Here is a 14,998-nt window from a genome sequence, read left to right as displayed (position 1 = left end):
AAAGTTGTATTATGTAACTGCTGTATTATTAATTTATAGAATTGAATAAGTCGGTGGTGTTGATTTCGAAATATAAGCTAATTTAACACACCTAAATGTTTCTCGGCAACTGCACGATCTTGTCCAGAAAAACATAAATACTGGTGAATGTCAACGGCAAATATTTTTTCCAGAAATCACTCTTAGAAACACATTTTCATCAGTTGCATATATATGTGTATTTTAATGTGAAATACAGTATTCACGAGGTATGAATCAAACCTTGAATCAATTGCATGTTTTATTTTTATTGAACGGTACAAAAAAGGGCTATCACACACAATCCTTCCATCTTCTCACTGATACTCACCAACACTAATTAGTACTTATTCTAAAACTGTAGAATATGTGACTATAACATTATCTGTAGTTCATTTAGTTTAAAGCTTCAGGCAAGACACTGTATATTTACATTACATTCTGGTCACTGACAATATTTTGATAGGCTGTGTATGTGCGTATGTCGTCTTTGTGTGCTGGCCTTGTGATCGATAGCTGTTACCCTGTCAGAAGAGAGCTCAGACCTATCTACGGGTAATGCTACAACTTTACACATATACATACACGCCCCATCCCCTTGCTCAAGGGAGGCAGTAATGGCTTGTGGTGATAGTGAAGATTTCAAGCTTAGAGCAGGGTTCGAATTCAGACCTGCATGAGAGGTCAAGATGCTATCCACAGCAGCAAGCCATGGACTGAGGTGTGTGAATGTACCTAATTGCAGTATACAGGAAAGGAGCGTACGCTCGTAGGGCCCCGCCAATATTTCTCCAACCATCATACCTGTGCTTGTGTGTAGACTGAGACCATGAATCTCCCCCAATAGAAAATGGAGGCTACAGACCAATTCTTGTATGTCTTTGTACCTTTGCTTTATGTTGAAATGCAGGTATAGAGTTACTATTTTGACTTCTCGTTTCGGTGTCTTTAATTCTGCCTTTAATTGATTTATGTTTTTGACGAAAGTATTTCCGTATCCCAGTTTGGGTGTATCATCTGTCCAATTTTATTTACTCAGTAACCCTCGGGGCTTTATGACAACCTTACATTCGCTTGTGGAAACCAGTCTCCATTCAAACACGAATGTCGAGTCACTTTTAACTTACCTCTGCTGTACTTTCATATTTACTTTACCAACCCTAGGTATGACTTTACATTTTTCATTTTCTCATATATATATATATATATATATATATATATATATATATATACATATATATATATATATTTATATATATATATATATATATATATATTTATATATATATATATATATATATATATATATATATATATATATATATATATATATATATACATACATATATATACAGTACATTGTACTGACTTGTTTTCTTCTCTTTTCCAATATAATTTCTTCAGTTTTTGGTCCAATACTCTCCATACATTTCCCTAGGAAGAAACGACTGTTTTCTGTTATGTATGAGTGTGGATGGATGGTCGATGGCCGAACGGGTTAGAGCGTCGCGACTTGCGGCGGAGGTCGAGGCGGCGGCATTTCGAATTTACCGCAAGCGAGTTGGACCAAGGGCATGGTTCATTAAACTCCACGCAACAACGTCCTCTGTCAGGGGCACTGTCCAAGCCTCCTGATAGGAAAAGTTTCGCGACGTTAAACCGAATCATGTTTCCATGTCAACAGTTGATAGGAGAGCACCTACAGGGTGATAACCCTCATTATCTTATGTGAAAGGTTGAGGAGAGATAGTTGGAGTTGATTGGAGAGAAATTTTGTGCCTTGTCCAGACAATGATTGCTGCTAGCCTCTTGAAGCTGACACATTATGGGAATTAAAGACAAGCAATGGAGAAATAGCGTACCACCATTTGCAGTTACTCATCATTGATTCAAGTTTATCTATTATTCTGGCATCAGCGTGTACACCCAGGAGTATGATCATCATATGTTTACATACTCTTGTGGTCATCACCTGTAGGTACACAAAGTGCTTCAGGTTTCTTTGTGGAGGCAGAGTCTTGTGTTCCAGACCACATGTTGGCGGAAGTCACAAGATCAGATGTAGAAGCACTTGTGGCAACGATGAGCACATTTGTGCTTGACCTTGATCTCCATCTCGCAGCACCGTCCTGGTGGGTCCTTAATGTTACAGCTATGCGGAGGTTGATGTGAGGTTGGAGGAACCAACACTTTTGGTTGTGCAAGACCTGGCACAGATGGAGAATCTCCTGTGTGCATTTTCGTAGTCTGACCAGACTTATTCGTGACACTTGGTAAACAGTTCGATGCTGTGTTCTGGTGCTGTGACGTGGTACTTGTGAAAGGTGATATTCTAGGAGTTGCATGTGTACAGTCAATAACAGCATCTACCACAGCATCAACAAAAGTCTCCTTAGGAGTGGTGTCAATCTTAGAGACAGCTGTATAAGAGCCGGACCTAACTTTATCATCAACATTAAGAGAAGTCTTGCTTTCATTAATGTAATAACTTGTGGGTTGCACTACTGCCGTATCTGAAGTGATAATGTTGAATACACCAGTTGTCATACAAGGCCGTGCATGCCTTAAGATGTGTCCTGGGTTGCAGCTAGATGGGAGAACTGATTTCTCTACACAAGTCTTTGTTGGAATATTTGAAGTCTGTATAGGGAGGTTTGAGGTCTGTGTAGCAAAGTCTGAAGTCTGTGTAGAGAAGTCTGAGGATTTTGTGGGAAAGTTTGAGGTCTGCATGGAGAATTTTGAGGTTTGTGTAGAAAAGTTTGTGGTTTGTGTGGGAAAGCTTGAAGTCTGTGTAGAGAACGTTGTGGTTTGTGTTGAAAAGCTGGATGTCTGTTTGGGAAAGTTTGAGGCTTGTGTCACCAAGTTAGAGACCTGCGTAACAGATGCTGAATCTGAAGTACTCTTGGAAGGTAAAGAGTTTGAAACTGTAGAAGGGTGAGGTTTGGAGGCCAGTAAAGAGACTGGAGGTAAGTAGCTGCTTTGTGATATTATCTTCTCTTTCTCTGAAGAACCTTTAGCTTCAGGACAATGTTGTTCCTTTGGGCTTGTAGAGATGTCTTCATTCTTAGTGGTGTTGATATTGTTCCGAAGAGACAGCTAAAAGATAAGATATTTTTAATTGTTATAAGTTGATACATGGGTATATGTGACTTTAATTGAAGGAACAAACAAGTAAGACCATTAAGGAAAACTATTGTTTTGTGAAAGAATTTTGGTTATCATTTGAACACATTTGGCATAAGGCCCAGATCACAGCTGAATAAATATGTCTGTTATAATTCAGAACTAAATCTGTATATCACAGATTTATACATCTGAATGAATTCAATTAACATTATCCAGAACAACATAATTATGTAAAACATGTCATTTAAGCAAAGGAGGTTAAACAAAGAGTATACACACCCGTCGTAAGGACAATGCCTGTGTCATGTTCCTTCTCAGGATAAAGGAAAACTTTGCTTTTGAATCCTTTGGCCATCCATTCTGAACTGCTAAGGGAAGTTCTGATGGATCAAGTGGTCTGTCCTGGTATGGCATGTGGGAGACCTGTGAATATGACATTCTTTTTAAGGAGGGAAAGAAGTGACAAGAGTGCTGTCTTCAAAACTATGAAAGGAATAAATATTATTTACAAAGATCTATTAATATGGACAAAAAGAATATCTAGAATACATAATAAATTAATGTTTTATGGAAGTTAAGACAAGAGTGCTGTCTTCAAAAATATGAAAGGAATAGATATTATTTACAAAAATCTATTAATATGGACAAAAAAAATATCTAGAATACATAATAAATTAATGTTTTGTGGAAGTTAAGACAAGAGTGCTGTCTTCAAAAATATGAAAGGAATAGATATGATTTACAAAAATCTATTAATATGGACAAAAAGAATATCTAGAGTACATAATAAATTAATGTTTGATGGAAGTTAAGAGATAATTTTCCACACAGTTGAACTAACTAATTTGCGAAATAGACTGTATAAAAGCAGTCAAAAGACAGACAACATATATTCATTAAAACCAAAGTTCAATAGCTGAAGACACAGGGATTGTAATCCACAAGCATATTTCCTATCCAATAAATTATAAATAAATACATAACCTAGAACAAAATCTCACCTCATGTAGGGCATAGTGGATACGAGGTTCTTTGCTTGAATGATAGCTGAGTAATAGGGACACCAGTTCTGCTGCTGTTGTTCGACATGACACCAATACAGATTTGTACTGGGACTGTAAATATACATAGTAAATAAGTATTTTTTCATTAATTTATATAATTAAAGTGTACTTTATCAGTGTATGGTTATGAATTATAGAACCACAGATATTCAGTCAAGAATTACTGCAGCAGAAATGTTGGCTAAGTATTGATTATAGAATTAAAACTACCATATTTGTAAGCCCACTAGTGTAACATTTCAAATTCATTTTCACAAAGAAAATTGGCCTCCTCTAGCAAAACAGTAAAATGTATTAGAAGTAAAACCACTGTAGTAGAATGATACTTAGCAGCTTACCCCAGGTGAGAGGATAGAGTCACAGACTCGAACAAGACCTCCAGGATGTGTTTGAAGGGCAAAGGTAGACGCACCAATTGGATGGCAAGACTGCAATTCGATTGGACGTGAAGAATCGTCGAGAACCAATACAGATCGGGCTACCACACCAGACCACCTGCGACACAAGAGTTGCTTTCATTCGTTTAATAATCAACATATGGAATAGAATAAAGGTATTGTGAGGCAGTTGCATTCGCCGGCGACGCATACCCATCAGCATCGACGTCGACGCCTCCGAAAGGTCCCCAGGGACTGAACACTTGGCAGTCATGCCCCGGCCGAATCGAGTCGGATAAACGGGCCCTTGAAGTCCGACCCGCCGCTTCGGGGCGGACGAAACGAGTCTCATGGTACACCTGCAGCCCCCAGCTGTGCTGAGCGCCTCCCAAAGGACAGTTAATGCGAGGGTCATGACTTGATCTCTGTGAATATAAGGGGTCGCCGGGAGTTCACCAAAGACAGACGACTTCGGGAACCGGGGGAGGAATCTCCCGTCACATTCCCCGCCGTGACAGACGGCCTTAGGAAATGAGGAAGCTATCTACAGCCACCTCCCGCACCGAGACTTCATCACTAGGGACAACCAAAGTAAAACGAATACTATAAGGTACGTTGAGCACACCCCCCCCCCTCCGCGCACCTCCACCGTGACGTCATAGGAAATCCAGAGGGGGGAGAGAGTGAGAGGTGAAAGAAAATGTAAACTTTAAAGAAAACCATCTGTATGTATGGTAAACTTTAAAATTACACTATGTTCACATAATACTGAAATTACTCAATATCACTTTCTTATCCTCAAATTAATTATCAGTATCTGAGATATGACCGCCAGAAAAGTTATAAAAATGTTTTCCATGCTTTCACATTAGGTGGATTATACTAATATGACGAGTTAGATGGGATGACATGTCAATTTATATGTTGATCTTGTAGATGAGGAAGATATTATACTGTTGATACACACCAACTAGCTGAATATAAACCCAGTAATAATAACACATAAAAGCATCATATGGTTTTTATTGTATTACGTTTTGGATTTGCGTGGGCGTGAATTTTATATGTAGACCTTTATCTCCACTAACCTCAGTTATGTTTTAACCGGATTCTTTAGTCTGTTTATTTGCAATTTAATGAAAATTTCAGGAAATGTTGCTAATAAATAGTCACTTTCAAAATGACGGCTGCATACATATCCAGATAACCGAGTATTGTGTGTACCACATAATTCAATCCATTTCTTTCTAAGTTCTTTATCTTTGGGTAGTGAAAAGAAATGTATATTTTTATCACCTTTCAGTCTAACGGTATTGCACTTCTGCACTATACAAACTGTTGGCATTTTTATATGTTACTCTCTGCCCCTTTTATCAGAAGATGGAGCTTCGCTCCATACACTGGTGTGTGAGTGACTGACAGCTCTCGACCCGCGGAACCCTGGTCTCGATATTTCCGTTGACATCATCATCTACCTGCGCAGTGGAGAGGTTTTCTGGCTCTCCCTCACCCCCCTGCTAACGTACCTTATAGTATTCGTTTTACCTTGGGGACAGCCACCGTCTCCTTCTTCCCCCCGTTCCTCCCACGGCCAGAAGCGAGCTTATTTATCTGATTTATAGGCGCCCAACTATAAATAAACTAACAAAATTTTCAAAAGTTTGCCTTCAGCCAGGCCCACGTCCCCTATGCTCCTGACAGGTATATTCTCAGACACTCAAAAGTATAAAAATTGTAATTACTCTTATGTGTTTTATTAAAAACATAGTTAAGAGAGCCTTTAAGTGATCAAATGAAACGCAGGATATATATATATATTCTCTCCCTCTTTTGTACAGATATTATCGGAGAAGAATGAGGGTAGAAAGGGAGCTGGCAGGTAAAGCGGGTGAAAATTTATTGGAAAGATTTGGACACAAAGAACGAGTCAAGAAAGATGAGAAAAAAAAAAGTGTGGAAAGCAGATGTGGATAGAGTGAACCTGAGAGGACGACCGTGGATGAGGTCGGTGGGGGTGAAAGGGGTTTTGAGCAAGAGGGGAATGTCTGTTGAGCAGGGAAGTGGGTAGGGAGGGGTTAGGTGTGTTTGGAGTATGGTTGTGTGTGGATGATATTTTGACGCAACTCGACGGGATTTATCTCCGCCTTTTCAATTTTCTGCATGAGGGGACGTGGAGGGAGGGTCGCTGCGTAAGTGAAGATGTCCTGCTATGTATATACTGTCTCTCTTTATTGCTTCTGACTCGAACAGTGGTTAGGAGACGGGGATGATCTTTCATCCATAAGATGCTAAGATGACAGGGAAACAGTGCTAAGTGGTGTGTGGGAGTGGGTGCGTGCCTTGACTGGCTACCTACCTCCCTTGTATATGGGAAGAGGCCATTGCTATATAGATAGAATATTTGCAGATGCAAAATTATCCAATAGATGAGGTGAATAGGAACATTTGGCAACCTAGGAGGCAGTGAATGCGATTCGTCTCTCTTGTCCTTGGCTTGGGCTTACCTTTTGACCATCACTTCCATGGTAAGGTAAAAGAGGTTTGGATCCCGGTGCCGAACTCGGCACTTGGCGAGTAGTAGTTCCACCACTTGCCGACAGGTGGCATTTCGGCTGATGGTAAGCGTTTTGTATTCAAGATGGCGACCAAGACAGCGAACAAGCACGCGCAATGTCGCCTGTAAATAGATTACAACAAGAACTAAGAGATACAAAAATAGATTTAACATAATGTATATGTAATTAAACCATGGTAGACTGAAGATCGTTGCCAGCTGCTGTGGGGCAGCAGGTTTTCAGCGGCTGAAATTCGAGACAAAAATTATTATCATTACAATATAACAAGTCAGTTACATGTTACTATTGCCCATCCATTACATATGTGATACTGACGGCCAATAGAAAATTTTGTCTGAATAATTCTTCTCTATTTTGTACCACAATTCTCTTTACAGAATCTCAATCCTTATTCAATTTATCTTATTTCGCCATACCATATTTGTTTTGTTCCATATTTATATTGCAGCTCTAACAATTGTACACATTTTATTATCACCTGTCTTTTTTTATCCTCTCGTTTTATTTTGGTAGCTAATATTTTTTTTATAATCCAGTAATATGTGTATATATATATATATATATATATATATATATATATATATATATATATATGTTGAGACATTCTGACAGGTTGACGTAAGCGGAGTTAGGAAACACAGGAGTCTTAGTCTTGAGGGATAAACTCAAGACTAAGACTCCTGTGTTTCCTACTCCGCTTACGTCATATATATATATATATATATATATATATATATATATATATATATATATATATATATATATATATATATATATATATATATATATTATTTAGATAAAATCATAGGAGGAACAAGCTACGCCAAGACGTTTGCAGACGACACAAAGACCATGAAGAGAGTTAAAAGCGAAGACTGGAAATTGTTACAAAACATTTACCGCACACAGAATATAAAGCAGAAGCCTAATGTGGAATCTTAAATACCGAAAGAAAAGAAGTTATTGGAAACAGACAAGAATAAAAGAAACCAATTTATGATTTATTCAAAGAGAACAGAAACAATTATAAAGACAAAAGAGGCGAGGAATTTTGTGATGTTGATCGATGTTTTCCGATACGTGGATGAAAACAGAACGAAAACAAAACAAAACTAAACAAAAAACAGAAAATAATCCGACTCAGATTAGAATATGTAGCATATGCTTATAGTCATACATATTACAATACGTATGACCTCCGCACAAAATGAAGGACATAAATGATCAGTATTATTCAAATAGCAGCAACAAAATAGATCCACAGCTTAACAGCTATACGATAGGAGAGATTGGACGTACTCTGTCATAATTGAAAGAATAAACGTTGAATCAACAATAAGAGGTAATTTAATTGCGGGCAAGACAATGAAACTTGATAAAAACTGACTGCGATATCCTGGTTTGGTAATAGCAGTACATAAATAAATAAACAAACAAATAAATAAATGAATAGATAAATAAATCATGGAATAATCAAATACATAAATAAACAAACAAATAAATAAAATAAAGAAAACAATATAGATACACATTTTATGAATATTAAGAAATATGCGTTAACTCATAGAATAATCTTAAAGATGACTTATTTCAATGGAGAAAAAGACGAAACAGCACAGCGCAGAGTGAAGTTCACAGACACACACACACACACACACACCTCGTGGCGCAGTGGTTAGAGTTCTCGCCTGCCACTATGGCGTCCGGGTTCGAATCCTACCCAGGGTTGAAATAATTTCGGTATCGCTGCGCTGCGGGTTGTTACTACAACTCTTGTGGGCGGGGAGTTGAAGGTAAGTGTGCGTGTAAGGTCACATTATTACCCGTAGATCGGTCATACGAGCTTTGAGCTCTCATCCGCGAGGTTAATAGCTGTCGATCATGAGTCCAACACGTGATCCAAGACCATGGTGAGTAACACAAAGGACCTAGGAGTAATCATCACAAAAAAAAAAAAGTCCCCACACAAGCAGATAAACAAAATAGTAGGAGAAACCTATAATTTACTAAGATCAATAAAGGCGGCTTTTAATTACTTGGATAAAGTATTGGTAAAGAAAATACTTATCGCACTGATAAGACCAAGATTGGAGTACGCTGCGACACTATGGACACCCAGTACAAAAAAGAATATAAAGAAAATCGAAAGAATCCAAAGAGCAACGACAAAGATGGCCGAACACTTTCAAAATTGACATACGAACAAAGACTGTCTAAACTGGAACTACCAACCCTGGAACAAAGAAGAGAAAGAGGCGATCTATTGGTCATTTACAGAATCATGAAAGGCATGGAAGTCCTTGACAGAGAAGACATATTAAAGTGGGATAGAAGAAAAACAAGGGGACATTAAAAGAAACTCAAAAAAGGATAGTTATAGAAGAGATCTGAAAAAAAAAAATCCATACAGAGTGGTGGATGTCTGGAACAAATTGGACGAAACAAGAGTGTATGCAAACATTATACAAGAATTTAAAAACAAACTAGAGGTTGCGAGATACAAAGACGGGTCACTACGAGCATAGCTCCCCTTCCCGTATAATACAACAAGGTACACACACATGGCCCGACGGCGCAGAGGTAGCGTTCGCAATAGCTACTCCAGCGGCAATAGTTTGAATCCCCCCCCCAGGGTTTAAACAACTTCGGTATCGCTACGCTATGAGCTGTTACTCCAACTTTCGTGGGTGGGGTGTAAGGTCACAGCATTACCTATAGTTCGGTCATATATGACCTCTCAGCGGGAGAGTAACATATGTCGATCATGAGTCCAACACACACACACACATACACACACACACATACACACACACACACACACACACACACACACACACACACACAAGAAATACAAGAGGACACGGAAAGAAAATAAAAAAAGACAACTATAGAAGAGATTTGAAAAAGAACAGCTTTCCTCACAGAGCAATAGACAGTTGGAACAAGTTAGATGAGAAAGTGGTGTGTGCAAAAACAATACATGAATTTAAAAATAGTTTAGATAAAATGAGATATGAAGACGGGACCTCACGAGCATAGCTCCCCTTCCCGTAAAATACAACTAGGTAAATACAACTAGGTAAATACACAATAACAGATTGTAAAAAAATAATAGTAAGAGAAAAGAGAGATGACATGATTATCATGTATAGAACTTTGGAAGGATAAATCATAGAGTAGCGCACAGGTACATGGACAGGTACTGAGGCCGTCCCACGTTATATATACTGGCGCAACACGTCACATGATTGGCTGCTTCCGTGACGAGCGACGCAGCGTAGCCGTGACGTCACGCATCCGGTGTTGCCAGAAGCTGCTCCCACACACTATCATCGGTAACCGTCGTCAGCGCATTCCAGGGGACGTGGACGCTTTCAGGGACGACCCTATGTCCCTGTCGAACTCGGCACGAATTCCCAAGTGGTTGTTTTCCGCGCGACAGGTTCCTTTCTGTAGGTTTCCACATTTTGTAACGTCAGAAACTAAATGTGTGGTCGCTGGCGTGGAACCAAAGGGAGCTCAGGAGCCCCTCCTACCTTTTCCTTCCATTGTTCTATTCAATTGTAGCGTTTCTCATCTTGAACACACTTAACTTCGACATCAACTCATCCTTGACCTCCTGAACAGGTCGTTACTCCAGGACATTTCTTCGTTTCGGTGTTATGAAAGAAAACGGGGCAGATTTGAAAATGGGACAGATTCGTTGGGCCTTGGAGGACTGAAATATGACAACCATTGTGCACCCATGCATTGTGTGCTTTTCATTGTTCAGAGCTCTAGTGGATGACAGACCATCACACTGAAAATATGTATTCTAAAATAAAAATTTTAATTTAGTCGGTACGTACTTTTCTGTGGTATACGATAATTTTTGGTGTCCTTTCGACAATTCAGTTTACACCCGACACGATAGGAAGTAAACAGATTAGCGTTTAAGTCGGATAAAAGACTAACTACACTCACAAATGCGAATGAGAAGAATTATCTGGGAATGTGGATCCGGTATAATCTGCCACCTAACAATCATAACAAGATTATTGTGGAGACGAACGGTCTGCTGAGAAATGTAAAAGTAACTTTACACTATATGGATGCAGAGATAAAGAAAATCATAGACTATTCCGTGCAGCACTGGAGTATGCAGTAGTATTATGATCCTTACACAAAGTGAAAAATATGAACATGATCGAGAAAACACAAAGAACAGTAACCAAAGTGTTTCCTAGTCTTATGGGCAAACCGTACACGAAGAGACTGGAAATACTTGCCCTGACACTAATAAAGGATCGAAGAGAAAAAAAGGACTTAATTGCGGGCAAAGGTGAAAGAGAACCTCTTGATCTGGGATAGGAGGTCATCAAGTTCTTATGGTCACAAACTAATATAAAGAAATAAAATAACAAAATTTAATATAAACAAATTAATAAATAGATAGATAAATAAACATTTGTCTAAAACACATCATACAGACGCGTAAGCTCGTGAATTAGCTTAGAAAATACAACGCAAACTGGAACCATACATAAATTGAAAACAAGGTACATTATGACAATTGAAGCTTAAAAGACAAGACCCTATGATCGTAATTCCTTTCCTAAATATTATAATTAAATAAATACACACACATAGAATAGAGGAAATTGTCAACAAAGTCAAGAGAATACAGAGAACAACGACCAAATTGGTTCACAGCCTTGTATATCAAACGTACGAAGCGAAATGAAAAGGACTGGAATTACCATCACTAAAAGAAAAAGGAGAAAGAAATGACAAAGGGAGTATATAAAGCTGACAATAAAGAGCATCTCTTTATTTGGGACGAGAGAATGTCAAAGTCATGGGAACAAATTTAAAAGCGATCACATGCGTGAAGGATGTAAAATGGAAGAAAAAAAGGTCCATTCACATACTGGAATAGCACGGTGATATGACGCACATTAAAACTATATCCGAATTTGTAAGCACATTTGAAACTAAGCATGGCAGGTGGTGAAAGAAGAAGCAAAACCCCACGAGTATAGCAACTTTCTTATATGTTATATAATTAGTTAAGTTATATAAGTACTCGTACAAGTACACACATACATACACACACACACACACACACACGCAAATCGATGCGCTGCGAGTCGTCACTCCAACTCTCGTGGGCGGGGACTTGGGTGTGTGTGTGTGTGTGTGTGTGTGTGTGTGTGTGTGTGTGTGTGTGTGTGTGTGCGTGTAAGGTCACAACATTACCCATAGATCGGTCATATATGAGCTCTGAGCTCTCTCCCGGGAGGGAAATAGCTGTCGATCACGAGTCCAACACGTGATCCAAGACCGTGGTGAATCACACACATACACACACAAAGCACATAAGGAGAGACTAGAAACACTGGACCTGCAACATCATTAAAGGAACGAAGAGAGAGAGAGAGAGAGAGAGAGAGAGAGAGAGAGAGGGGGGTTTGATGGCAATGTTCAGGTCACTGAAGAGAAACAGAAAAAGTGACAGACAAGAGCTCTTGGTCTTGCGACGGGAGGGCGTCACGAGGTCATGAGAACAAATTGAAAAAGACTACATGTGTCTGAAGGACGTGAAGAAATACAGTTTTCCGTACTCCTGGAATTGCCTGGATGATAGGGCCGAAACTGGAACAATCAACGAATTTGAAACACAGTGTGATGAAAGGAGGATAAAAGATGTCGCTATGAACGTCGCTCTTTTTCTGTATACTATGATTAGGTAACACACACACACACACACACACACACACACACACACACACACACACACACACACACACACACACACACATGCAAAAAAAGGAGACCTTAAAAGAGAGATTAGACTTCAAGAGAGGAAATTCCAGAGCCAAGAAACTTCCGAGGGGGAGAGACTAGGATTACATAGCACAAACAATAAACGTTAGTGAGCAGTACAGAAATCTACTTAGGACATATAGGGGGAATATAAGCTGGCACATACTGAAACTTTAGCAATAATGATGATAATAAACAATGCACAAAATGTGAAATGTAAGTATGTAAATCTTCAAAATCAGAAATACATAGGCAAAAGAGAAAAATAAACATAAAAGAGACTGGTTGAAAAGATTCGGCAGATAGAAAAGACTGGTTCAATAGAAAATGTGAGAGAGCGCTTGAAAAAGGATAAGGTTTGCAAACATCTCCATCAAGTATTGTGCAGCTGGTTGCTAGCAGGATCTCCCACGGTTTCCGTTACGGTCATCAGAGCAACATCATCAACAACAACAGCAGCAGCTGATGTGCCTGGAGGGGAGGCTGACTCGTAATGTTTCGTGCACAACATTCGCACGTTATACACAACTAGGGCACGATAAAAAAAAAAGAATGCCAGATGTTAAATGAACCAACAAATAAATCTTCGCATGGAAGAGGAAACAAAGAAAGAAACAACGACAAAGAATTGCACAGAACACTAAAATAGAATCATCCTATACGAACATATAAGATGAAAACAAAGGACACAATATATGGCGCATTACCGAAGGAAAGACGACATATGAAAAGGAAATCGTATGCAAAGTACTGAGCGATAATTTCTCAGATGTCTTCACACAGGAAAGAGAAACGGAGCAAGAAGTCTGGGAGCAGCCTTTCTTCAACGGTTCGACCAACCGCGGAGAGACCCTTGGTGTAACACGGCCGAGCTTAGGTAGTCGAGAACCACCTTACATGTGGATACACACGCTATACACAGTATCTTTTCTCGAGAGAGATATGATAAAGGAAAGAGTGATTCATTACTGATTTGCTTCCGCACCCAAAACTAAGGTACCATTGACTTCTGTGACAAGTCACATTAGAGAAAGAAATGAGAAAAAAAAAAGTCAGAATAGACGAAAGTGCTCGGTTTCATTTCTGTTACTTTCCTTGTGTTTTTTCGGCATATATATATATATATATATATATATATATATATATATATATATATATATATATATAATGTACACTTATACTATATACATTGCAGAAAGATCACTAAAGTAACACGTGATCCACAAATTTTGCTGGTAAACACTAAGGAAATCGGAAGGAAACAGTAATTCCCAAGCGCTTTCGTGTTATTCACATTCCCCTGAAGATGTGAATAACACGAAAACGCTTGGGAATTACTGTTTCCTTCCAGGATTCTGTTGTCTGGACTGTAGCTCCCATGAGCATACATCGGACAGTCTGTACCCTGCGCGGCTCCAAGACGGAGTTTTCACGGATCATTGTTAATCTGTAAATAAAGTGTTTATAAATAAAAGGGTTTTATTATCTTCTCTGTGTATACGCAAGTATACAAGGGAACTCCTGAAGACTACCAGCGTTGCGGAGGACTGCACCTCAGAGAAAATACTCCGTCGAACTCAGAAAAAAACTTCGGCAAGGAGGTAGTTCGTGAGATGAAAGTTTCAAAATAGAGTTCTTGTTGTTGTTATGGGCTGTAGCTTACCAGCGTTTCTATCCTTGTGGACAACCTCACGCCTATGTCGTGCGTTTCGAAATGGAACGTCCATCACGTTTTGGAACAAATAATTTGTAAAAGTTGTATTAGAATATTAGAATATCCTGATAGAAGAGTTGAATTTTGTAAATGGTGCCTGAGGAATAACATGAGTGGAGTAGAGGATAGCGTCATTACCTCACACTCAGGAGGTCCGGGTACGGTGTAGGTGTTGGTCACTTTTGCACCTTCCCAATCAATCTCTACAATAGAGGATCTGGGAGGTGCCACATTCCAGCATTGCCACATAATCAGGATGGTCGAGGTGATGGGGCGTTGGTTTCATGCTCCCTTATCACCATATAAACAACTTTACCA

At 39.0% G+C, this 14,998-nt stretch overlaps 1 protein-coding gene across 1 annotated transcript in view; it reads right to left on the bottom strand.

Moving 5' to 3' along the window:
- Positions 1 to 1,342: 1,342 nt before the first annotated feature.
- Positions 1,343 to 14,998, bottom strand: part of LOC143039972 (uncharacterized) — a 37,761-nt gene continuing 24,105 nt past the window's right edge. The window contains exons 3-7 of the mRNA XM_076210468.1: positions 7,090 to 7,262; positions 4,547 to 4,703; positions 4,146 to 4,259; positions 3,424 to 3,567; positions 1,343 to 3,114 (exon numbers count right to left, since the gene is read on the bottom strand). Coding sequence (XP_076066583.1) covers positions 2,074 to 3,114; positions 3,424 to 3,567; positions 4,146 to 4,259; positions 4,547 to 4,703; positions 7,090 to 7,262 — 1,629 coding nt within the window. The 3' untranslated portion in view covers positions 1,343 to 2,073. The remainder of the gene's footprint in view (positions 3,115 to 3,423; positions 3,568 to 4,145; positions 4,260 to 4,546; positions 4,704 to 7,089; positions 7,263 to 14,998) is intronic.

Source organism: Oratosquilla oratoria, chromosome 27 (assembly GCF_046742065.1).
Source record: "Oratosquilla oratoria isolate Oo_2021 chromosome 27, ASM4674206v1, whole genome shotgun sequence".
In the NCBI taxonomy this organism is placed as follows: Eukaryota; Metazoa; Arthropoda; class Malacostraca; order Stomatopoda; family Squillidae; genus Oratosquilla; species Oratosquilla oratoria.
Note: the sequence above shows the minus strand (reverse complement) of the source record. Positions and strands in the feature narration are given on the sequence as shown.